General features: G+C 46.6%; 1 protein-coding gene and 1 long non-coding RNA gene across 2 annotated transcripts in view; both read left to right on the plus strand.

Moving 5' to 3' along the window:
* Positions 1–26,236, plus strand: part of LOC128420240 (uncharacterized) — a 241,864-nt gene that overhangs the window by 125,455 nt on the left and 90,173 nt on the right. The gene's annotated exons all lie outside the window — the stretch shown is intronic.
* LOC128420210 (cytochrome P450 2F5-like) lies at positions 421–24,696 on the plus strand. Its single transcript, XM_053401760.1, has 9 exons — positions 421–875; positions 7,826–7,988; positions 10,369–10,518; positions 12,530–12,690; positions 13,567–13,743; positions 14,928–15,069; positions 16,356–16,543; positions 18,056–18,197; positions 22,538–24,696. The coding sequence occupies exons 1-9, from the start codon at positions 690–692 to the stop codon at positions 22,717–22,719; spliced, it is 1,491 nt and encodes a 496-aa protein (XP_053257735.1). The 5' UTR covers positions 421–689; the 3' UTR covers positions 22,720–24,696.

The raw sequence follows: 26,236 nt of genomic DNA on the forward strand, positions 1-26,236 counted from the left end.
TTCTGCTCCCTGAGTTCCCACATTTGAGAACAGGTTGCTGGACCTGGATGGGCCTGATCCAGCAGCCAGAATCTTCTTACAGTCTCATGGAACCTCCAGGTCCAGTGGCAGTCTATCTAGGTTTTTCAGTGCTTGCGGGGAGAGGGGCATTTTGCCACCGTAGGAACAGGATGCTGGACTTAACACTTGGGCCTGAACCAGAAGCCAGGTTCCCCTGGTGTTCTTAAGGTTTCCAGGGTCCGGGTGGGGCCTGTGAAATGGGGCTAAAATGGGGAAACTGGGGTGTGGAAAGCCAAGGGAAATGAAAACCGGAAGTCTATCAGGACATCACGAGCCGTAACTTGCAAAGTGTGCATGACTCAAAAATCCTGCTTTGGCAGCTGGAAGCTGGGAATGTAAACGAATATTTCTCAAAGTCGAGAGAGAGAGAGCTGAAGCTGGAGTTGGGTGCCTTTCCCCACCGGCTTGGCAGATTTACAACAACGTCCTGCTGGGGGGCAGGAAAGCCGGACGGGCCGCGTGGCTCCCTGCCAGACCTGCCCTACAGCCTTGCGGGGGAGAGACGGCTCCAGGCCCGAGCAGGACCGTAAACAGCCGTCAACTTCAGGAGTAAAATACAGGGGGAAATATATACGCGCCCATATATTTAGTGCAGAGGGGAAAGTCCAGTTCATCCTCTCTCTGCAGCCATGGACCTCAGCGGGGCAACCACCGCAGCGTTGCTGCTGCTGTGCCTTTCCTGCCTGGCTTTGTACCTGAATGGGAAAAGGGGGGGCAGGAAAAGTGGGAAGATGCCCCCCGGCCCAGCCCCGCTGCCTTTCGTAGGCAACCTCTTCCAGTTAGACCCCAAAGAAATGCACCGATCTCTGGAAAAGGTAAGAGACAACCTCTCTCTCTCTTTATTTCCTCTTTATTTCCAGGGGTAACTTAAATGCTTGAGTTTTGTGCTTGAGCGAAACGCCAGACCTGTCATCATTCACGGCCGACCCAGCCACCCCAAACACCTGTGAAACCGGTTTAGCCGCGAGAGCTTCCCCCATAGAGCCCAGGGCCTCTTGCACGGGGTCACTCTGACTCTGCAAAACAGACAGAGTACAATTCGAGACATGGGTTTTATTCGGAGCCAGCAGTTGTGAAGTCGTGAAGACTGGGACACTCAACGTGGGAGGACTGCCTTCTGCTTTCTGTAACCACAGCCAGGCCACTGCTCAGACTGGGGGAGAGTAGATAGGAGAGAGCCATCTTCAAATATCTGAAGGGCTGTTCCGTGGAAGGTGGAGCAAGCTCATTTTCTCGTGCTCTGGAGGGTAAGATTTGAACCAGTGGCTTCAAGTTACAAGAAAGGAGATTCTGGCTAAAGTAAGAGCTGTTCGACTGTGGAGGGAGGTGGAGTCTCCTTCCTTGGAGGGTCTTTAGTATAGGTTGGAGTGGCCCCTGTCAGGGATGCTTTAGCTGATATTCCTGCATTTCAGGGGGTTGGGCTGGATGATGGACTCAAGGGCATCCTGATCAAATTTGCAGATGACACCAAACTGGGAGGGGTGTCTAACACCCCAGAGGACAGGATCACACTTCAAAACGACCTTGACAGATTAGAGAACTGGGCAAAAACAAACAAGATGAATTTTAACAGGGAGAAATGTAAAGTATTGCACTTGGGCAAAAAAAAATGAGAGGCACAAATACAAGATGGGTGACACCTGGCTTGAGAGCACTACATGTGAAAAGGATCTAGGAGTCTTGGTTGACAACAAACTTGACATGAGCCAACAGTGTGACGCGGCAGCTAAAAAAGCCAATGCAATTCTGGGCTGCATCAATAGGAGTATAGCATCTAGATCAAGGGAAGTAATAGTGCCACTGTATTCTGCTCTGGTCAGACCTCACCTGGAGTACTGTGTCCAGTTCTGGGCACCACAGTTCAAGAAGGACACTGACAAACTGGAACGTGTCCAGAGGAGGGCAACCAAAATGGTCAAAGGCCTGGAAACGATGCCTTATGAGGAACGGCTAAGGGAGCTGGGCATGTTTAGCCTGGAGAAGAGGAGGTTAAGGGGTGATATGATAGACATGTTCAAATATATAAAAGGATGTCACATAGAGGAGGGAGAAAGGTTGTTTTCTGCTGCTCCAGAGAAGCGGACACGGAGCAATGGATCCAAACTACAAGAAAGAAGATTCCACCTAAACATTAGGAAGAACTTCCTGACAGTAAGAGCTGTTTGACAGTGGAATTTGCTGCCCAGGAGTGTGGTGGAGTCTCCTTCTTTGGAGGTCTTTAAGCAGAGGCTTGACAACCATATGTCAGGAGTGCTCTGATGGTGTTTCCTGCTTGGCAGGGGGTTGGACTCGATGGCCCTTGTGGTCTCTTCCAACTCTATGATTCTATGATTCTATGACCCTCAGGGTCCCTCCCAACTGTACAATGCTACGCTTCTTTGATTCTGCACCGCATTCAGTAACTACAGCCAAGCCATGGCTCAAAATACCAGGTGGCCCATCTTGGCTACCATTGCCAGAAGGCGACAGGCTGGCATAATTTCTCTAGAATGGGGAAGGGGAGTCAATTTGTCCCCCACCCACCTTTTCCCTCATCATTTGGAAAGTGAGTCGGCATCTGGGATTAGATAAAAGAGGTTTGGGAAGCATAATCAGCTGGAGAATCTTCCTTTTCATGACTTAAATCCTGGCCAAACAGCTGACTAGCTGATGATTCCAGTCTGGGCAACTGTGAAATTAATTTCCCAGTCGGACTTCACAGTCAGGGCAATGGGGAGGCAGTGCCTGGCTGTGTGAACAGAGGTACTTGTGAGGTACTTGTGAGGTACAAGTGTGCCTCACATCCCCTCTGACTTTGCAAGTTTCCCATTCCGGCTGATGGCTATTGATGACTACTAGCCAGGATGGCATACCCTCCAACATAAGGTTACCAGATTTTTTTCAAAGAATTGGGAACACTTTTTTTAAAAAAAGAGAATTATTTATTATTATTATTATTATTATTTATACCCCGCCGTCCCTGGCCAGAGCTAGGCTCAGGGTGGCTAACACCAGTAAAAATTACAGTAAAAACATAATAGGAAAAACCCCCAATTTAGAATACAGGTTAAAATGCAATTTAAAATGCAGCCTCATTTTAAAAGTAGCCCTTAGATCACATAAAGGGAGGGAAACATAAGGGCCAGACTGAGTCCAAGCCAAAGGCCAGGTGGAACAGCTCTGTCTTGCAGTCTCTGCAGAAAGAAATCAGATCCTGCAGGGCCCTGCTCTCATGAAACAGAGCGTTCCACCAAGTCGGGGCCAGTACTGAAAAGGCCCTGGCCCTAGTTGACACCAATCTAACCACCTTGCGACCTGGGACCTCCAAGGTGTTGTCATTTGTGGACCTTAAGGTCCTCCGCGGGGCATACCAGGAGAGGCGGTCCCGTAGGTACGTGGGTCCTAGGCTGCATAGGGCTTTATTTTATTTTTTTAAAATAAATGTTTATTAAAGTTTTACAAATCAAAAAATTCATCATTTCAGATATAACATTACCATAAATGAGGCTCACATAATAAACAGAAAAACAAAGATATATAGCAAAAAAAAAGAAAAACAGAAAAAGAGAAAAAAGAAAAATCCACTTTCTTACATTTAGAAAATTCCATACCCCTCTGTCTTGACCTCTTCACATCCCCCTTTTTTGTGTTCCTCTTTGTTCCAATCAAATTCAGCAAATTCAAACCCTTATTTAAACCATGCTTAAATTTATATTCTTCTAATTATTATGTCCCAATTTTTCATTGTTTTAACCCATTCCTCATCTTATATACTATGACATAATATTATTCTGTTCATAACCCCTTCTCCTTTTTAACATTCTTCTTTTCATTCACATTTAACCAGATCCCACAAACCCTGTTACCTTCACTTCCCACATCACTAGGCTGCATAGGGCTTTAAAGGTCAAAACCAGCACCTTAAACCAGACCCTGTACTCCACCGGGAGCCAGTGCAGCTGGAAAAGCACTGGATGAATGTGATCCCGTGGCAAGGACCCTGTAAGGAGCCTCGCTGCGGCAAAAAAGTTATTTTAAAAAAGTTGTTTTTTAAAAAAAATAAGAAGTAATATCTTCTGTTCTGTGGTCTCCTCTGTCGCACGGCCTTCCTCTGGGCCCTGGCCTGCTCTCTTGGAATGCTAGCTGCCATGGAGTAGGCTTGGGTCCGCCTGGGCTCAGCCACATGTCCTTGCCATCCCGGAGCTCTCTTACCTCTCCTCAGCGGCGGCAGTGGCATTGGTGTGGCAAGATCGGGGCTCCCCTCTTTTTTCTCCTTCCTCTTTCTCTCTCTTCCTTCTCCTTGTCCTCTCCTCCTTCTCCCTGCGTCGGCTCTGGGGTTTTCCTGGACCCGGAGCACTACTGGGCAGTTGGCCGGGTGGCCGGGCGCTCTTGCTCCTGGCTTGATTTGGGTCATGGGGGGGTCAGTGGTTCCCCCAGTTGACGCGCTGGGTGTCCCCGGTTCCCCCTTGTCAGCGGCAGTCTCATCAGCCCATGCCAGCCTGGTAGCGCAGCTGGCTCTGGCTGGCTTCAGGAGCTGCCCGCTGCCATGGTGCCTGCCATTTTGCCTCGCCAGAAGTCCCCATATGATGTGTCTTGTACCATTGAACCCATCACGGAACATTCATTCCCTACTAATAAATCTACAACACTTAAAATATAAATCCGGGGACATTAAATGATATCCGGGGACATTCCGGGGACAGATTTTGTCTGGGGACAGATTGTAAATCCGGGGACTGTCCCCGGGAAATGGGGACGTCTGGTAACCATACTCCAACATTTCTCTGATGAAAATAGGGACGTCCCATTCAATAATGATAATCTCACTATTTATACCCCACACATCTTACTGGGTTACCCCAGCCACTCTGCGTGGCATCACATCAACTTTCTTGTTGTTGTTGTTTAGTCGTTTAGTCGTGTCCGACTCTTCGTGACCCCCTGGACCAGAGCACGCCAGGCACTCCTGTCTTCCACTGCCTCCCGCAGTTTGGTCAAACTCATGTTCATAGCTTCTAGAACACTGTCCCACCATCTCTCCTCTGTCGTCCCCTTCTCCTTGTGCCCTCCATCTTTCCCAGCATCAGGGTCTTTTCCAGGGAGTCTTCTCTTCTCATGAGGTGGCCAAAGTCTTGGAGCCTTAGCTTCAGGATCTGTCCTTCCAGTGAGCACTCAGGGCTGATTTCCTTCAGAATGGAGAGGTTTGATCTTCTTGCAGTCCATGGGACTCTCAAGAGTCTCCTCCAGCACTATAGTTCAAAAGCATCAATTTTTCGGCGATCAGCCTTCTTTATGGTCCAGCTCTCACTTCCATACATCACTACTGGGAAAACCATAGCTTTTACTGTACAGACCTTTGTTGGCAAGGTGATGTCTCTACATCAACTTTCTAGTCCTGCCACAACAGTGTGAAATCTGGAAGAGAAGGGTGAGTCTGTATAATCCGAGAAGAAGTATTACCTTGAGCAATTAGGGTTGAGCAACAGAAGCTTCTGGGCCAAGAAATGTGATCTGGGCCTTTCGTTAAAGATTAATCCCAGGTGAGCCGGAGCTGTCAGTGTCCTTCTGGGGAGATGGTAGGAGCAATGAAATTAAGATCAAAGAACCTGATAACTCAGATTATCGTTTTCATATGTTATGATGGTGCATGTTTTTTCTGTTATTAAAGTACAAACCGCCTTTTGATCTTCGGATGAAGGGTGGCATAGGAATTTAATAATGTCATCCTTTGCAATTCCCACCGTCTGGATTGTGTTACATCGAATTTCCCATCACGATCAAGTATCACATCATAGAATCACAGAATTGCAGAGTTGGGGTGGGGTCCCTTCCAGCTGTACAGCTAGGGACATTGATGTTTCTTTATATATATAATTTTTATTAAGTTTTTGTATTTTACATTTTTGACTATTCATTTCAACAACCTTCAAATATCAATGACTTCCCCTCTTCTCCTTCCATGGTTCAATTTGCATGCCATAAATGCATATTTTACATAAACTTAGCCATTCAATATTCCATTATTACACCCATCAAAACTTATTTACCCTGTTGAATTTATCTTAATGCTGCCAACGTTTTCAAATGTACACAATTTTCACCCATTAAACACTTTTCATTCTTCTTTAAACGAATATTCTTCTTGTTCTCTTATTCTATAAGTTAAGTCTGCCAGCTGCGCGTATTCCATCAGTTTAAGTTACCATTCTTCTCCTCACCCGTTTTCCATTTTTGGGCCGCAGTAGTAGCATACATAAGTAGCCCTTTTGACACCTGGGAATTTCCATCTGAATTATCCCCAACGAAAAGGACTCTGTGGGAATGTGTTAAGGAATACATGAAAAAAGTCGGTGCTGGAGCTTAAAAATCAATATACAAAAGTTTAAAAGGCGCAAGGAGATAGGATCATAATATATTAAGGATGGAATAACAAATAAAGTGAATAATGCAACAATAACAAAAATAATAGTAGGTAAAGAAGATCGCACCCGGGTGGAGGGAAGTTCTGGGCTGTGGGGGAGGGAGGTGAAGGGATTAATTGAAATTGTTAAAGGTTGGTATAGGATTTAAGAGATTTAAATTTTTATAAAGATTCTATAAGGAAAGCAGAAAGCAGCAAGAAATCTCAAGTAAAAGTATCGGAGAGAAGATCAGTGTAAATGAAAACATAAGACTTATGGTTTTGTTACATATGATTTCATTTTGGAGTTGTCTGTTTATTTTGGAGTTGTTTGTTGTAAAGAATGTACATATTATGAGAGTGAAATAATAAAGGATTTGGAGAGAGAGAAAAGGACTCTGGTCTTTTTTTTCAATTCATTATAAATTCTTTCCCAATACTCTTTTACCCTTTTACAAGTCCGCCACATGTGATAGAACGTACCTTCAGCCTCATTGCGTCTCCATCATTTATCTGATTCAGTCTTATACATTTTAGCAAGTCTAAAGGAAAAGGGACCCCTGACCATTAGGTCCAGTCATGGCCAACTCTGGGGTTGCGGCACTCATCTCGCTTTATTGGCCGAGGGAGCCGGCATACAGCTTCCGGGTCATGTGGCCAGCATGATTGAGCCACTTCTGGCGAACCAGAGCAGCGCACAGAAATGCCATTTTCCTTCCCGCCTGAGCAGTACCTATTTATCTACAGTGGTGCCTCGCAAGACGAAATTAATTCGTTCTGCGAGTTTTTTCGTCTTGCGATTATTTCGTCTTGCAAAGCACGGTTTCCCAAAAACCTCAAAAAAGGCTACCACACTATGAGTTGCTCTTGCAAGACGTTTTCGTCTTGCGCAGCAAGCCCATAGGGAAATTCATCTTGCGAAGCAACTCAAAAAACGAAAAACTCTTTCGTCTTGCGAGGCATTCGTCTTGCGAGGCATTCGTCTTGCGAGGTACCACTGTACTTGCACTTTGACCTGCTTTTGAACTGCTAGGTTGGCAGGAGCAGGGACCGAGCAACGGGAGCTCACCCTGTCACGAGGATTTGAACCGCTGACCTTCTGATCGGCAAGCCCTAGGCTCTGTGGTTTAACCCACAGTGCCTGGGAGTTAAATAACATCTGTAAATCATTTTCAGGCAGCGATGCTTCTGAACCCCAGTTGCCAGAAACTATATGAGAGGAGAGGGGTCTTCTGCTCAAATCCTGCTTGCGTAATGGGCACCCGGTTGGCCACTGTGAGAACAGGATCCTGGGCCAGGTGGGCCATTGGCCTGATCCAGGAGCCAACTCTTACGTTCCTACGATTCTGTGATTCAAATCCTGTGTCCTGTCCTTCCCTTTTGCAGCTCAGCGAGAGCTATGGCCCCATCTACACCATCCACTTGGGCTCACTGCCTTGCGTGGTCCTCTCCGGATACCAGGCGGTCAAGGAGGCCTTGGTGGACCAGGCGGATGACTTCAGCGGCCGTGGCGACTTCCCAGTCTTCTATCGCTTCACCGGGGGCAATGGTAAGAAGACGGCCCCCACCCCAAAGGTCAGCTAGCGAAGGAGGCCAGAGGGGTAGATTTAAAGACAGCAATGGGATAGAGTTAAATGGGATGTCTGGCACCAAGCTCAGCGCAGGGTCTGCAAGATAGGATCTGGGCGTCCCAACATCTCCAAAATATCTCTCTCCACCCTCTGCTGAAATATCTCCAGGGAGGGTCAGCCCCAGACCTCTGCCACCACCCCCACACCCCAGGAGACCTCTGTCTGGTTCTCAAGCAACTCTTACCAGAAGGACGTGAAAGAGGCGTCAGCTCCAGGGTGTTCATCAATGACTGGGGACACATGGCTTGTGGAAAGGATCTCAGGGTCTTATATATATTATATACACACACACACACACACACACACACACACACACACACACACACAATTTCTTCTGCATTTTTTAAATTCCTATTGCCTTTAATTGTCTTAACTCATAATCCACCTCTTTAACCGTTTTTGCAATATTTCAAATAATTTACCTCACAAAACTTCTTGCAAACCTACAAACATAATCTGGTCATCACAATTACTTTTCAAATAGTCCATAAATTTACACCAGTCTTCTGTGAATCTCTGGTCCCGCAGGTTTCGAATTCTTCCGGTTTGTTTATCCAATTCTGCATAGTCCATCAATTTCATCCTCCATTCTTCTTTTGTCAGTAATTCTTCTTGCTTCCATTTTTGTGCCAATAATATTCTTGCTGCCGTCATTGCATATAAAAACAACTTACAATCCTTTCTGTTTATATCATCTCCTACAATGCCAAGTAAAAATGCTTCTGGTTTCTTAATAAATGTATATTTTAACATTTTTTTCATCTCATTATATATCATCTCCCAGAAGTTTTTCACCTTTTTACATTCCCACCACATATGATAAAATGTTCCCTCTTTTTCTTTGCATTTCCAACATTTATTGCTAACTTTATACAATTTAGCTAATTTAACGGGTGTAATATACCATCTAGACATCATTTTCATCACATTTTCCTTTAAGGCATTGCATGCAGTAAATTTTAAACCTTCTTTCCATAGTTTTTCCCAATCATTCAACTGTATATTATACCCAATATCTTTGGCCCAATGAATCATTATCGACTTTACCTCTTCATCCTTCAGGATCTCAGGGTCTTGGTGGACCACAAGCTGAACATGAGTCCACAGTGTGGTGCAGCAACAACAAAAAAGCTACTGCTGTTCTAGGCCGCATCAACAGAAGTCTAGTGTCCAGGTCAAGGGAAGAGATAGTATTGCTCTCTCCTGCCTTGGTCAGACCACACCTGGAATGCTGTGTCCAGTTTTGGGCACCACAATTTAAGAAGGATGTTGGCAAGCTGGAAGGTGTGCAGAGGAGGGCAACTGAGATGGTCAAGGGTCTGGGAACGAAGCCTGATGAGGAACGGTTGAAGGAGCTGGGTAGGATTAGCCTGGAAAAGAGGAGACTGAGAGGAGAGATGATAGCCGTCTTCAAATATCTGAAGGGCTGTCAGATGGAAGAGGGGGCAAGCTTGTTTTCTCCTGCTCTGGAGGGTAGGACTCGAACCCACGGCTTCAAGTTACAGGAAGGAAGATTTTGACTAAACCAGGAAAAACTTTCTGAAAGTAAGAGCTGTTTGACAGTGGAATGGACTCTTAAGAGAGATGGTAGAATCTCCTTCCTTGGAGGTTTTTAGGCAAAAGTTGGATGCCATGCATGCTTCAGCTGAGATTCCTGTATTGCAAAGGTTTGTCCTAGATGAAGTCTGGAATTAATAATAATAATAATAATGATAATAATTTATTTGTACCCCAGCCACTCTGAGCGGCTTCCAACAAAGATTAAAATACATTAAAATGCCACACATTAAAAACTTCCCTGAACAGAGCTGCCTTCAGATGTCTTCTAAATGTCAGATAGTTGTTTATCTCTTTGACATCTGATGAGAGGGCGTTCCACAGGTGGATGCCACCATCGAGAAGGCCCTGTGCCTCGTTCCCTGTAACTTGGCTTCTCGTAGCGAGGGAACTACCAGAAGGCCCTCAGCGCTGGACTTCAGCGTCCAGGCAGAACGATGGGGGTGGAGATGCTCCTTCAGGTATACTGGGCTGAGGCCTTCCAACGCTACGATTCCACTATTCCAGAGGTTGCTGAACTACATCTCCCAGAAACCCGCACAGCCAAGGGTATAGGCAGAAGAAGGGAGTCGTAGTTTAGCAACGTGGACAACGTAAGCCACCCCTGGCTTTCATGGCCTCTCAAGCCACCTCCTCACATTGGCTTCCAGATGGGCTGCCCCTCAGGAAGGTCTTGTGGTGATCAACCACCCAGCCCCCCCCCAAGCTCCCCTTGACCCACAGCTCCCATGACTCCTACAGGCATCGCCTTCTCCAATGGGGAGAAGTGGAAGGTCCTTCGCCGCTTCGCTCTGCAGACCCTGAAGAACTTTGGAATGGGAACGAGCAGCATTGAAGGCCGGATCCAGGAGGAGGCCCAGTTCCTGGTCCAGGAGTTCAAGAAAACTGGTGGTGAGTCCTTGCTTGGTGGGCGGGAGAGGATTTCAGAAGAGGATATGGCGACTAACCAGGACGGCTTTGCTCTGCCTCCTCCGCTGTTGGAGATATGGATGCCAGACTAGATGGGCTCCCTTTGGCCTGATGCAACAAGCTCTTCTTCTGTTCTTATGGAACCTCCAGCTCCAGAGGCAGACTATCTTGAGTCCTAGGTTCTATGTGAGAACAGGATGCTGGCCTGGATGGGCTCCCTCTGGCCTGATCCAGCCACCAGGCTCTTCAGGTATTCTTAGGATCACTCTACGGCATGGGAAGCTACACTTTCCTCCACTTTCCCTATTTTTCAGAGCAGTGATTTGAGGTGCAGGCCAGCATGGTGTAGTGGTTAGAGCGGTGGACTAGTAATCTGGTGAACTGGGTTTGCTTCCCCGCTCCTCCACATGCAGCTGCTGGGTGACCTTGGGCCAGTCACACTTCTCTGAAGTCTCTCAGCCCCACTCACCTCACAGGGTGTTTGCTGTGGGGGAGGAAGGGAAAGGAGATGGTTAGCCGCTCTGAGACTCCTTCAGGTAGTGATAAAGCGGGATATCAAATCCAAACTCCTCCTCCTCTTCTTCTTCTTCTTCTTCTCACCTGGCAAGAGATGCAGGAAGGGTGCAGGCAGGGCTGAGCCTCTTTTAGATGCAGAGAGACCCCCTCAGAGGGCAGGGCTGGTCCCAGGATTGGTCACACCACATGGCCCAGGGATGCTCTTGGGAGGGAGGGTGGAGCTGTGGGCGAGGACCTCTTTATCTGCTCGCTTTGAGGTCCCCCAAGGAAGGAACCCCTCTGGCCCCCTCAAGGTCTCCTTGTCCTCTTGGAAATTAAAAAGCTAATAAAAACATTACATAATAAAAGAGCAGAATCATATTTATTAGGAATTTTGAATGGAGACATCCCAAATGACAAAATTAATATTTTCTTGTACGCGACCACAGCAGCGAGAATGTTGATTGCCAATAAGTGGAAATTATGTTCCAACCAAAGAATGGTTGAATAAATTATGCAAATACTTGGAATTAGCAAAGTTGACTGATTCGATAAGACAAAAACCAAAAAATATAATCCAGAAACAATGGAAATGTCTAAATGATTATTTATGTAGACACGGATTAAATGTAAGGTTTTGGTTGTGTTTAGAATAGATTTATGAAAGATTTAGAAAACTAATTGATCAGAATATTTGCGTGAGATTGTATGGGGAAAATATGGAATAACAGATACAGTCTTGCTTAAAATGTATATAGGAAGTGCAGTGTAAGCGATGGAAGTCAATCAATGAAATTTTATTATTTTCATATTGAGATATTTGTAAAATAAATTTGGAAGAAATTCTTCCAACTTTTCTTCTTCTTTTCTCTTTATTTCTTCTTCTTTTCTCTTTTGTTCCTTTTCTCATATATACCGGTATGTGCTTATTTGAAATACCGTATATTTTCCTCCATAAGACGCACTTTTTTCTTCCTAAAAAGTAAGAGGAAATGTCTGTGCCTCTTATGGAGTGAATGCATGGTCCCTGGAGCTGAATTGCCATGGGGCAAAAAGCAGATCATGGTTTTTTGGTGTGTGTTTTTTTGAAAGAGGGAAGTGGGTGTTGAAACAAAGCTGCTGATCGTTTGCCAATCAGGGAGAGAGATAAGGGACGCTAGAGATAAAGGAGGCTGCCTGGGAGGGGGCTGCAATGGCGCAAAAATGTGGTTACAAAGCACGTATCCTCGGGATCCTCAGGATTTTTGCATTGGGTCACCCCAAATTCACCATCAGATCACATGTCTGTGGCCACAGCATGAACCACAAAAATCATACATCCACTGTTTCGTTCAGAATATTTTTTTTCTTGTTTCCCTCCTCTAAAAACTAGGTGTGTCTTATGGTCAGGTGCGTTATATGGAGCGAAAAATACGGTGTGTGTATATATATATATGTATTCGCAATATTTTGCTTATATTTTGTAAATATAAGGACTCCTTTTCCTCTCTCCGCACAGGGGCTCCATTCGACCCCATCAACCCCGTTTGCCGGGCCGTCTCCAATGTCATCTGCGCCGTGGTGTTTGGCCAGCGCTACGAATACCAAGACGCCAACTTCCTCACCCTCCTGGACCACTTCAATGAGAACTTCAAGATCATGAGCTCCATCTGGGGGGAGGTGAGGAGGGGCCTGGGAAGAGGGTGGGTCCAGGCATCGGAGGAGACCCACTTGCTGCTCCCCACCCCTTTGGGGCTGGAACTCACAGAAACGTGGAGCTGGAAGGGACAACAAGAGTCATCTAGTCCAAGCCTCTGCAAGCCAGGAAACACAACTAGGGAATATCCTCTGCTAAAAAACCCCCATACTGAACAAATTTGAATCAGGTCCCTCAGGGTCTCTTTTCCCCACCTGACTCCAAAGGAAAATTGATGTTGGATGAAAATGACTGTCAAGTTCCAATGTTCCAACAAATTGCCTCTTTGAGTGTGAAGCAGCTCCCATTGGGATTATTATTATTTACCTATATTTATTTATAACATGAGAGGGACGCAGGTGGTGCTGTGGGTTAAGCCACAGAGCCTAGGATCAGAAGGTCAGCGGTTCGAATCCCCGCAAAGGGGTGAGCTCCCGTTGCTCGGTCCCTTCTCCTGCCAACCTAGCAGTTGGAAATCATACCAGTGCAAGTAGATAAATAGGTACCGCTCCGGCAGGAAGGTAAACGGCATTTCTGTGCACTGCTCTGGTTCGCCAGAAGCGGCTTAGTCACGCTGGCCACATGACCCGGAAGCTGTACACCGGCTCCCTCGGCCAATAAAGCGAGATGAGCGCCGCCACCCCAGAGTCGGCCACGACTGGACCTAATGGTCAGGGGTCCCTTTACCTTTTTATTTATAACATGACACAGTATGATAACAAATGTCACATCAAATAAAAGTAGGATCATAGAATCATAAAACTGAGAGGCAGGGCATAAATAATTTCATTTATTATTATTATTATTATTATTATTATTATTATTATTATTATTACCTCTCCTTCTCCCCGTTTCCCCAGCTCTACAACATCTTCCCCAGCCTCATGGACCTGCTGCCGGGGCCCCATCACCAAATCTTCCGCAACTTTGAGAAACTGCGTCAGTTTATCGCAGAGCGCATTCGGTGCCACCAAAAGGATCTGGACCCTGACGCTCCGCGGGACTTCATTGACTGCTTCCTCATCCGCATGGAGCAGGTACCTCCAAGAAGGGGGCTCCATCTGCCCCCAGGACACCCATCCACCCCAGCACCCAAAGGCCTTCAGCCGCCACCAGCCATCTCCCCTGCTACTCAATTCGTTTGGCATAAAAACCCTGCCCTGTCTCCAGTAGGCTATCAGCGCCTTGTCTACTATTCATTTATTTGATTCGTAAAATTTAGGCACACCTTGTTTGGAAAAAAGAACCAAGCAAACTTCCAAGTGGTTTACAAAAAAATATAAAAAATAGAATTATTACCGTATTTTTCCATCTCTAAGACGCCCCCATGTATAAGAGACACAGACCCCATTTTGGGAGACTCCGATTTAAGAAAATGGGGGGTCTATCTGTGTATAAGACGCCCCCAAATTTTGGACTTTGCTTTTTTTACGGGGGGAAACCTAGTCTTATACACGGAAAAATACGGTAGTTTTAAAAAATCAACAGCAATAGTTTAAGACATTGTAAAAGTTAAAATAGCAATGGATCGGATTTCTAAACATCTGGGTAAAAGGTAAAGGTATAGGGACCCTTGACCAGTAGGTCCAGTCGTGGCCGACTCTGGGGTTGCGGCGCTCATCTCGCTTTATTGGCCGAGGGAGCCGGCGTACAGCTTCTGGGTCATGTAGCCAGCAGGACTAAGCCGCTTCTGGCGAACCAGAGCAGCGCACGGAAATGCCGTTTACCTTCCCGCCGGAGCGGTACCTATTTATCTACTTGCACTTTGATGTGCTTTCGAACTGCTAGGTTGGCAGGAGCAGGGACCGAGCAACGGGAGCTCACCCCGTCGCGGGGATTCGAACCGCCGACCTTCTGATCGGCAAGTCCTAGGCTCTGTGGTTTAACCCACAGCGCCACCCACATCCCTCTAAACATCTTTGCCTAAACAAGTGCAGAGAAGGTGCCTGCCTGGTGTCAATTGGCAGGGAGTTCCAAAGTTCAGGTGCCGCCACACTAAAAGACCGATTTCTTGCAGATGCGGAACAAGAGTTACATGGCGCCCGTAGTCACGCCAGGTCCTCCAATCAAAGCGGTCGAGTGGGCGTATAGAATCAGAGAACTGCAGAATTGGAGGGGGCTGCAATATCACAAGGGAGGGGGGAGCCAAGCTTTCCCGCGCAGGAGAACACAATCCGCAATCCATCCTTGCGCATGCAGCCTCCTCTCTGCTCTCTTTCAGGAGAAGCAAGACCCTCTGAGCTACTTCCACACGGAGACGCTGGTGATGACCACCCACAACCTGTTTTTCGGGGGCACCGAAACCACCAGCACCACCCTGCGCTACAGCTTCCTCATCCTCATGAAGCACCCTGAAGTGGCAGGTGAGAGGCGGGGAGCTGTGACCCCCACATTGCAGAAGGGGGTGGACCGGATGACAGTTTGGGGCCCTCCCAACACGCCATGCTCCTGGGCTGCTTCTGGGCAGCAGCCACCTCAGAGGCAGGAGGTGGGAACAGCGGGGATGTGTGGAGGGGCCCGGGGCCCACCTTGACCTGCAGACCTCCTGCATGGAGCTCCCCGCTGTCCTCCGGCTCCTCCTGGGGCTCTGGCGCTTCCTTCCGCTGCCGGCCCCCCTCTGCCGTCTCCCGGGCGGCGCGTCCCAGGGCTGGCTCCGGCGTGTCCCGTTGCAGGCGTGGCGGCTTTTTGGAGTGGCGCATGTCGGCCGTTGGTCGTGGAGGCAACTCCTGTTGGCTTGTCGTGATCACGTAGAAGTGCAACCTGGGAGGAAGGGAACAGTTGCCATTGCAGCTCATTGCTTATCACGCTCACCAACAGGCCCACAGCGTAGCCTCTTGCAGATAGACAGTAATTGTACTGCTCTCCACGTCACGTGTCCATTAAGTATCTGGTCAACCCATGGCCTAGACTGGTTCCCTGCAGCCCAAACTTAAGGTCCACCAATGACAACATTTTGGAGGTCCCAGGTCACAAGGTGGTTAAATTGGTCTCCACTAGGGCCAGGGCCTTTTCAGTACTGGCCCCGACTTGGTGGAACGCTCTGTCACAAGAGACTAGGGCTCTGCGGGACTCGACATCTTTCCGCAGGGACTGCAAGACAGAGCTGTTCCACCTGGCCTTTGGTTTGGACTCAGTCTGACCCTTATGTTTCCCTCCCCTTATGGTCTTGATTTATCGGCTACTTTTAAAATGAGGCTTAATTTTAAATTGCATTTTAACCTGTGTTTTAAATTGGTTCCCCATCCCCTATTATGTTTTTACTGTGATTTTATTGGTGTTAGCCACCCTGAGCCCAGCTCTGGCTGGGGAGGGCGGGGTATAAATAAAATATTATTATTATTATTATTATTATTATTATTATTATTATACGATGTTTCAAAAGGAAAGCCGGCAGAAGACAGGCGGCAGGTGGCTGGGCACTTGGGACACTTGCTTGGCATGCAGAAGGTCCCGGCGGCTGCAGTACCTGGCACCATCTCTGAGGAGGGATGGGGGACCAGGTCCCCTCCTAATGTTGCAGGACTACAGTTCCCAGTGAGGTTAGCGGTCAGGGGCGAAGGGAGTTTCCTGCATTGCTGTGATTGTGAGTTCAAGCACTGGGTTCAAGAACCATCGCCTCCTCCTCTTCCTCCTGTCCATCTCCCCGCAGCTCGAGTCCACCAGGAGATTGACCACGTGATCGGGCCGGACCGCCCCCCCTGCCTGGCTGACCGCAAGCACATGCCCTACACGGAGGCCGTCCTCTACGAGATCCAGCGCTACATCAGCATCCTGCCCATGGGGCTCCCTCGCGCCGTCACCCGCGACACCCCCTTCCGGGGCTTCCTGCTGCCCAAGGTCAGAAGAAGAAGAACCCCCGCCCAGTTTCCTTCACTGCAAAGAGGCCCTCCTGATGTTGCTGGACCATAGCTGTCAACCGTCCCTTATTTGGCGGGAAACTCCCTTATCCCAGCGCCGTGTCCCGCTGCTGTCCCGGATTGATGATGTCCCTTAAATTTCCCGGGTTTCAAAGGAAGCAGCTCCTCTCCCTCCCTCCCTGCCGGCCAGGGAGGAGGGAGGCTCCAGCTGTGTTGCTTGGCTGCAATGCTCACCCAATAAGGAGTCTGAGAACGACTGGGGGGTGGAGCTTGCATGCCTTGTGCTGATCAAATCGGCTGCATTGCCAGAGGACTCGCCTTTGCTCAGCGCTTCCCAGCGGAGAGGTGACGGTGGTTTTCCTTGCTGCATCCCCTTTGCCGGGTTGCTGCGCTGTGGGAACCACCGCTTGAGGCTTCGTTTGGCTGCTGGTTGACTAAAATCCTTTATTTTGGCTGCTGATCCCTTATTTTCGAGGCTGCTGGTCTCTTATTTTCAAATCTGTAAGTTGACAGCTATGTCCTGGATGTCAAACTTCCCCCTCCCACCACAGGGTTGGGCTAGAGGACCCTTGGGTCTTGGCTATTTCGCAGATTAGTTAGGCTGCAGAAGGCGTGCTGGGGAGACCAAACATTCAAGAAATGCAGAAGTAACTTTTCCTTGGTTTAATAACAAAAACAAAAACTCCTTCTTACACTAAATTACATTATATCAATAAGTGTGACCCATTCACCAAGCCATCCACCAGGGTACTGAAAGAGCTACATGCTGCTCTTTGTATACTATACCCAACAGCTTAATTAACATAACTTAACAGCACCTGCTGTGGGATGTGGGTGGCGCTGTGGGTTAAACTACAGAGCCTAGAAGTTGCCGATCGGAAGGTCGGCGGCTCAAATCCCCGCAACAGGGTGAGCTCCCGTTGCTCAGTCCCTGCTCCTGCCTACTTAGCAGTTCGAAAGCACATCAAAGTGCAAGTAGATAAATAGGTACCACTCCGGCAGGAAGGTAAACGGCGTTTCCGTGTGCTGCTCTGGTTCGCCAGAAGCAGATTAATTTATTTATACCCTGCCGATCTGGCTGAGTTTCCCCAGCCACTCTAGGCGGCTTCCAATTGAGTGTTAAAAACAATACAGCATTAAATATTAAAAACTTCCCTAAGCAGGGCTGCCTTCAGATGTCTTTTAAAGATAGGATAGCTGCTTATTTCCTTCACATCTGAAGGGAGGGCGTTCCACAGGGCGGGCGCCACTGCTGAGAAGGCCCTCTGCCTGGTTCCCTGTAACCTGACTTCTCTCAATGAGGAACCACCAGAAGGCCCTCGGCGCTGGATCTCAGTGTCCAGGCTGAACAATGGGGGTGTTCTTACTTTCTCACCACCCATTTAATTTGGATCTTCCCTTTATGAGGGAAACCTGGTCAGTAAAACAAAATCCTAACAAATCCGCAATCCTAACAACTCCCGTTCTCTCTCCCTGCTAAATCTCACTGCAGGGCACCAACGTGATTCCTCTCCTGAGCTCAGTGCACTATGACCCAACCCGGTTCAAGGACCCCACAGCCTTCAACCCAGCCAACTTCCTGGATGAAAACGGCGCCTTCAAAAGCAGCGACGCCTTCATGCCTTTCGCCCCAGGTAGGGAAGCAGAAGAGGGAGGGAAGGCCGTTCGGAGGAGGTTTGGTACCTAGAAAGGTCCCAGGGTGGGTTGCAAAAATTTAAAAAAGGTGTAGTTTGGATCGATACCGTTGCTTCCTTAATCAACTGTAAGACAAGGGAGGTGTCACGATGCTCGAGAAATAGAGCAGTCAGTTGGTCTGTTGTGTTTGTGTTACATAAATACAGCATCCATAAAGTTGTTTTTTAAGTTTTTTTAATATTTAAAAATTTTATTGAGATAATTCAACATTAATACATTTATAATACATATTACGGATATACAAACAAACATACATTTCATACAATCCTTAAAAATATTCATACATACCCATATTTAATCCCACACAAACTTCCTTTTCCCACCACCGTCCCTCACCCCAGCCTGTGCTAGACTTCCAATCTACTCAGTTGCAGTTTCTTTCCATTTCTATTACTTTCTTTCACACGCTATTAAACCAACTTTCTACTTCTGATTCTATTACACATTGTTATCCATATTATTTGATATTTCAGTATTTATAACGGAACTTGTTTATTCTAATAGGAGTTCCGGTTTTTCAATATTATTTTGCAAATATTCTTTAAACACCTTCCAATCCTTGCCTATCTTCTCTTTTGGGATCCTTCCGATTTCTCCCATTGTTTTGGACATATTGTAATACTCCAATAATCTGGTAAGCCACTCTGTTTTTGTCAGTATTATACCACTTTTCCAATTTTTTCACAATCAATAGCCTTGTGGCTACTTTTGCATATAAATATAATGTCTTATCCTCTTCCTTTAAACTTCCTGGTACTATTCCCAAGAGAAAGCCTTCTGATGTTTTCCTAAATGCGTATCTGAGCATTTTTTTCATTTCATTATATATTGTTTCCCAAAATTGTTTGATATTTAAACAGTTCCACCATATATGCATCATAGTACCTTTCTCTGTGCTGTATCGCCAGCAGACTTCACCACAGTTTTTATTCATTTTGGCTATTCTTTCAGGTGTTAAATACCATCTATGTTGTATTTTAAGGTAATTTTCTTTCAAAATATAACACGTATAATAATATAATATAATATAATAATAATTTATTATTTATACCCCACCCATCTGGCTGGGCTTCCCCAGCCACTCTGGGCGGCTTCCAAAAGAATATTAAAATACTGTGATACATCAAACATTAAAAGCTTCCCTAAACAGGGCTGCCTTCAGATGTCTTCTAAAAGTCTGGTAGTTGTTCTTCTCTTTGACATCTGGTGGGAGGGCGTTCCACAGGGCGGGCGCCACTACCGAGAAGGCCCTCTGCCTGGTTCCCTGTAGTTTCTTTCCACAATTTTTCCCATTGTTCAAGCATAATATTTTCCCCAGTATCTTGCGCCCATTTAATCATGGACAGCATCCATAAAGTTGATGTGGAAGGAAATGCTTCTGAGCACCAGTTGCCGGTCCTGCTTGCGGGTTTCCCAGCGGTGTCTGGTTGCGACTCGATAGGCCATGGCCTGATCCTGCAAGCACTTCTTATGCTCTTTTATGTTCATTCCTCCAATGCCTTTTCCTTCCACTGGTGCCGCAGGAAGTGCACAAGAAAAGCCGCTGTGTTCCTAATGAGCAGTATGGATTTAAATATACGTGTGTGTGTTATTGAAGCCTTGCACAACAGTGGTCCTTAGCTAAACAAAGTTTGCACAATAGCGATGAAAGATTTTGAAAAAACTATTGCACAACATGCAGCTGCCAGAGTCTCTGAGACATGTCTGCCTTGTGCTCAGGTGAGGAGAAACCAGAGCTGGGATTCAGAAGCCTCGCTGCCTCTGACCAGAGAAGCTGGGCATAGCCAACTTGGCTGGAAACCATCAAGAGCCCTCTCCTCCCTTCATGAATTTGCCCAATCCTCTTTTCAAGCCACCCAGGTCGGTGGCCATCTGGGTCTCTTGTGGCAGGGAGTTCCATGGTTCAACAATGTGCTGCATGAAGGACTTGCTTTGATCGGTCCTGACCCTTCCAACGCTAAACCGCATTGGAGGTCCCCGAGTCAGAGTATTACGAGAGATTAAGCATAATTTTTATAGAATTGGGGAAGGCCAGTGGACCACATTTGGACACTTCCCATCTGCTTGAATAGCAAACAAGCAAACAAACAAACAAATAAATAAATAAAACAGTGGTACCTCAGGTTAAGAACTTAATTCGTTCTGGAGGTCCATTCTTAACCTGAAACTGTTCTTAACCTGAGGTACCACTTTAGCTAATGGGGCCTCCCGCCACCGCCGCACGATTTCTGTTCTCATCCTGAAGCAAAGTTCTTAACCCAAGGTACTACTTCTGGGTCTGTAACCTGAGTCTGTAACCTGAAGCGTCTGTAACCTGAGGTACCACTGTAATAATAATTTTTTATTTCTACCCGCCCATCTGGCTAGGTTTTCCCAGCCACTCTGGGCGGCTTCCAACAAGTGATTAAAAATACATTCAAACTTCAGTCATTAAAAACTTCCCTAAACAAGGCAGCCTTCAGATGTCTTAATCTAAACATCAGATATTTATTTATTTATTTGACATCTAATGGCAGGGCATTCCACGGGACAGGCGCCACTACCAAGAAGGCCCTCTGCCTGGTTCCCTGTAGCTTCACTTTTCGCAGTGAGGGCTCCTTCAGATATACTGGACCAAGGCCGCTTAGGGCTTTAAAGGTCAGCACCAACACTTTGAATTGTGCCCGGAAATGTACTGGGAGCCAATGTAGGTCTTTCAGGACGGTGTTATGTGGTCTCGGCAGCCGCTCCCAGTCACCAGTCCAGCTGCCGCATTCTGGATTAGCTCCGTCGGTAGAGCATGAGACTCCTAATCTCAGGGTTGTGGGTTTGACCGCCACGTTGGGCAAAAGATTCCTGTCTCACGGGGGGGTTGTGCTAGATGACCCTCCCAACTCTGCAATTCCTGGAGTCTGGGATTCTTCACACTCTCCAGCCCACCCTTGACCCCTTTCTACGTTTCCTTCTGGGAATCGGTTGTGCAGATTCTATTTTTTATATATACAATAATTTTTATTAATTTTAACATATAAATTATAATACATACCACAAAACTTCACCACTTATACAATCTTTTTTGGACTTCCATCAGCACCTCTGATGATCCACCGTTTTAACCGCTTCTTACGCATTTCTTAAATTCATACTGCCTTTAATTATCATAACTAATCATCCTCCCCTTTATCCATTTTTGCAATAGTTCCAATAATTCTCCTCACAAAACTTCTTGCAAACCTACAAACGTAGTCTGATCATCACAATTACTTTTCAGATAGTCTGTAAATTTATGCCAGTCTTCTGTGAATTTCTGGTCCTGCAAATTTCAAATCCTTCCTGTTAGTTTGTCTAATTCTGCATAGTCCATTAGTTTCTTAAAGTATTTTTATTCATTTTCCACAAAAGGAAAAAAAAAGCAACCATTTTTTATACAATCAATTCACATTTTATCACACATTCATCTCTTTTTTTGACTTCCCTCTGCTCCTCTGCCAATCTTTCGTTTGCGTCAATATTATTAACACATTTCTTAACTTGGTATTGCCTTTAGATATCTCCTTCCCTCCTCTTATTTTCTTTTTAACAATATTCCTCTGTTTTTCACAGAGTCTCTTGAAAGCCAACAAACGTTATCTGTTCATCACATATGCCTTTCAGATAATCTGTAAATCTTCCCCAGTCCTCGATGAACTTTTGGTCTCGTTGATACCGAATCTTCCCTGTTAGTTTGTCCAGTTCTGCATAATCAGTCAATTTCAGTCTCCATTCTTCCACCGTCGGTAACTCTTCCTGTTTCCATTTTTGGGCCAGAAGTATTCTCGCTGCTGTAACTGCGTATTGGAAAAGTCTTTCTTACTTATCTCATTTCTTATCAATCCCAATAAGAAGGCCTCCGGTTTCTTAATAAACGTATATTTCAACATCTTTTTCAATTCATTATATATCATTTCCCAGAAGCCTCTCACCTTTTTACACTCCCACCACATATGATAGAATGTCCTTTTTCTTTACATTTCCAACACATATTACATGTTTTGTACATTTTAGCTAGTTTTACTGGCGTTATATACCATCTATATACCATTTTCATCACATTTTCCTTTAACGCAGTATAGTCCATTAGTTTCATCCTCCATTCTTCTTTCGTCGGTAATTCTTCTTGTTTCCATTTTTGTGCCAATAATATTCTTGCTGCTGTTGTTGCATATAAAAGCAATTTACATTCTTTTCTATTTATATCGCTTCCTACAATGCCCAGTATTGTGCAGATTCTAAACCCTGTTCTTTGCTCCTCGCACTGCAGGGAAGCGCATTTGCCTGGGGGCCGGCCTGGCCCGAATGGAGATCTTCCTCTTCCTCACCACAATCCTCCAGCACTTCAGCCTCCACCCCATGGTCCCCCCTGCGGAGATCGACCTGACGCCCCAATGCACCGGCCTGGGCAACGTGCCCCGCCCCTTCGAATTCAGGCTCCTCCCTCGCTAGCTGGAGCCAGGACACACAGAGATAGCTTCCTTCACCTGCCACAGGACCAGAGAGAGACGCTCAGCACTGGCGCTGGACCCACAACCAGGCATGGGGCTTCACTGCCCCCCCAACAAACAGTTGGGTCGTCACGCATTCCTAGTCTGCACCTTGTACAGGTGAAACTCGGAAAATTAGAATATCGTGGAAAAGTTCATTTATTCCAGTAATTCAACTTAAAAGGTGAAACTAATACAGTGGTGCCCCGCAAGACGAATGCCTCGCAAGACGAAAAACTCGCAAGACGAAAGAGTTTTCCATTTTTTGAGTCGTTCCGCAAGACAAATTTCCCTATGGGCTTGCTTCGCAAGACGAAACCTCTTGCGAGTTCTTGCGAGTTTGTTTCCTTTTTCTTAAAGCCGCTAAGCCGTTAATAGCTGCTAAGCCGTTAATAGCCGCTAAGCCGTTAATAGCCGCTAAGCCGCTAAGCCGTTAATAGCCGCTAAGCCGTTAATAGCCGTGCTTCACAAGATGAAAAATCCGCAAGACGAAGAAACTCGCAGAACGAATTAATTTCGTCTTGCGAGGCACCACTGTATATGAGCTGATGACATGGCTCCCCAAATCTCTTTTTTGATGAGAGCAGCTTTTGCATCTCATTTGGAAACCAAGGCCCCAGAGTCTGGAGGAAGAATGGGGAGGCACACAATGCCAGATGCTTGAAGTCTGGTGTGAAGTTTCCACAGTCTGTGTTGATTTGGGGAGCCATGTCATCAGCTGGTGTTGGTCCACTGTGCTTCATTAAGTCCAGGGTCAAGGCAGCTGTCTACCAGGAGATTTTGGAGCGCTTCATGCTTCCTTCCGCAGATGAGCTTTATGGGGATGCTGACTTCATTTTCCAGCAGGACTTTGGCACCTGCCCACACTGCCAAAAGTACCAAAACCTGGTTCAATGCCCATGGGATTAGTGTGCTTGATTGGCCAGCAAACTCGCCTGACCTGAACCCCATAGAGAATCTATGGGGCATTGCCAAGAGAAAGATGAGAGACATGAGACCGAGCAATGCAGAAGAGCTGAAGGCTGCTATTGAAGCTTCCTGGACTTCCATAACACCTCAGCAGTGCCACAGGCTGATGGCATCCATGCCACGCCGCACTGAGGCAGTAATTGATGCAAAAGGGGCCCAAACCAAGTACTGAGTACATATGCATGCTTCTACTTCTCAGAGGTCGAATACTGGTCTATTTGCAATCCTTGTTTTGCTGATTTCATTTAATATTCTAATTTTCTGAGATGGTTAATTTGGGGTTGTCATCGGCTGTACGCCATGATCATCACAATTGTAACAAATAAGGGCTTGCCATATCTCGCTTTGCATGTCATGAGTCTATCTCATATATTAGTTTCACCTTTTAAGTTGAATTACTGAAATAAATGAACTTTTCCACGATATTCTAATTTTCCGAGTTTCACCTGTACATATTATTAACATGTGTGCACGATTCCTCTTTCTTTACATAATTTGCTCCACATTTGTTCTGCCTTTCTATCCTCAACCTTTTTGCAGTTTCCACAGGTGTCGCTCAGATGCTTTAAAGCAGTCCATTCCCAAATATTTTGGGGCCACCCGCACCCCGGCTCCGTAAACTCATCCCCAGCGCCCCCTGCCCTATTAAAAACATTGTTCGGACTAGCTGCTCTCAGCACGACCTGCTGATAAATAAATTTTAAGGCAGTAACAACAAATCGCACATCTATTCAAAATCCAGTTGGAGGTACTGAGTTTCATGAATTCATCCGCATGAATGAAGTTGGATCCAGGGATACCAGCTTAACTTAGGGTTGGCTTACGTCCGCAATGTCCGGGACATTTCCAGGATTCTGCTGTCTGAAAGCGTTTGGGCAGGAATCGCTTTAATGCCCGGGCTCTTTGGAAGAGTCAGCGACACGAGGGTTTGCTGCCACCTAGCGCTGATGCAATTAATTGCATGCACACACAAACACAAAAATATTTAATAAAAAAACCTGCTTTTTTCCCATTGGGGCACCTTTTTAAACGACTCAAAAGGTTTCTTTATGGTTTAATCTGAGTGAGCCACACAAATTGTGAGGGTGTGAATGGAGCCCTCAATAGTCTCCTCCATGAATCTGTCAAAGCCATTTTTTTTAAGCCATACAAGTTGGTGGCAGGGAGTTCCATAGTTCCTTTTCTCTGTCCTGGTATACCTGGTTTGGTGTGGTTTGGGCCCCAAATCAGCTGGATGCTTGCCATTGTGAGTGAGGTCCCAGTAGGTCCCCTTCTTGAGGGCTGCTCTTTGCAGTACCAAATAATCCAGCCCCAGGGACTGTCTCCCTCTGGCCCCCCTGCCCCACTCACCAGATCCTTTTCAGACCTATCTGAAAGTGATGCTCGCCAACCTCAAAGTCGCTTCCCCAAAGCCCAGCTGAGCGATTGTTCCCTGCCGAGGGAAGCGCTCTCTCTACATGGTCAGGAGAACTCTTCAGTGTTTCGATGTTTGCAAAGTTGTCCTGGGCCAACGTTAAAATGCAGCTCTGGGGCTTGCCTAAATTAGGTTTTTCTCTCCTTTCTGCAGCCCAGGATCTCTCGATATGCTGGCCATCTCGTTCCTCAAACCTTCCCAAGTCAGCTCAAAGGCGCTTTTCCTGCCTGAAACCTCTTCCTCTACGGACCCTTTTCCTAAACCAAAGTCCAGGGATTTATACTGTCCTGGGAGCATCCAGCAATCAATGTGCAGGGCCATTTATAATAATAATAATAATAATAATAATAATAATAATAATAATAATAATAATAATTTATTTATACCCCGCCCATCTGGCTGGGCTTCCCCAGCCACTCTGGGCGGCTTCCAAAAAAGTATTAAAATACTATAATACATCAAATATTAAAAGCTTCCCTAAACAGGGCTGCCTTCAGGTGTCTTCTAAAAGTCTGGTAGTTGTTGTTCTCTTTGACATCTGGTGGGAGGACATTCCACAGGGAAGGCGCCACCACCGAGAAGGCCCTCTGCCTGGTTCCCTGTACCTTGGCTTCTCGCAGTGAGGGAACCGCCAGAAGGCCCTCGGAGCTGGACCTCAGTGTCCGGGCTGAACGATGGGGGATGGAGATGCTCCTTCAGGTCTACAGGGCCGAGGACGTTTAGGGCTTTCAAGGTCAGCACCAACACTTTGAATTGTGCTCGGAAACGTACTGTGAGCCAATGTAGGTCTTTCAAGACCGGTGTCATGTGGTCTCTGCGGCCGCTCCCACAGCAAACTTGCACATGCCAATTTAAATGTGCAGTGGCAATTTTGGAAATGTTTTATTGCCTTGGTCAGATCCCACCTGGAGTCTTTGCCCAACTTGAAGGATATTGACAAGCTGGAAGGTGTGCAGAGGGTGACCAAGATGATCAAGGACATGGGTAGGCAAACTAAGGCCCTGGGGCCGGATCTGGCCCCATCGCCTTCTAAATCCGGCCCACAGACGGTCTGGGAACCAGTGTGTTTTTACATGAGTAGAATGTGTCCTTATAC

This window comes from Podarcis raffonei, chromosome 8, assembly GCF_027172205.1.
Source record: "Podarcis raffonei isolate rPodRaf1 chromosome 8, rPodRaf1.pri, whole genome shotgun sequence".
Taxonomy (NCBI): Eukaryota; Metazoa; Chordata; class Lepidosauria; order Squamata; family Lacertidae; genus Podarcis; species Podarcis raffonei.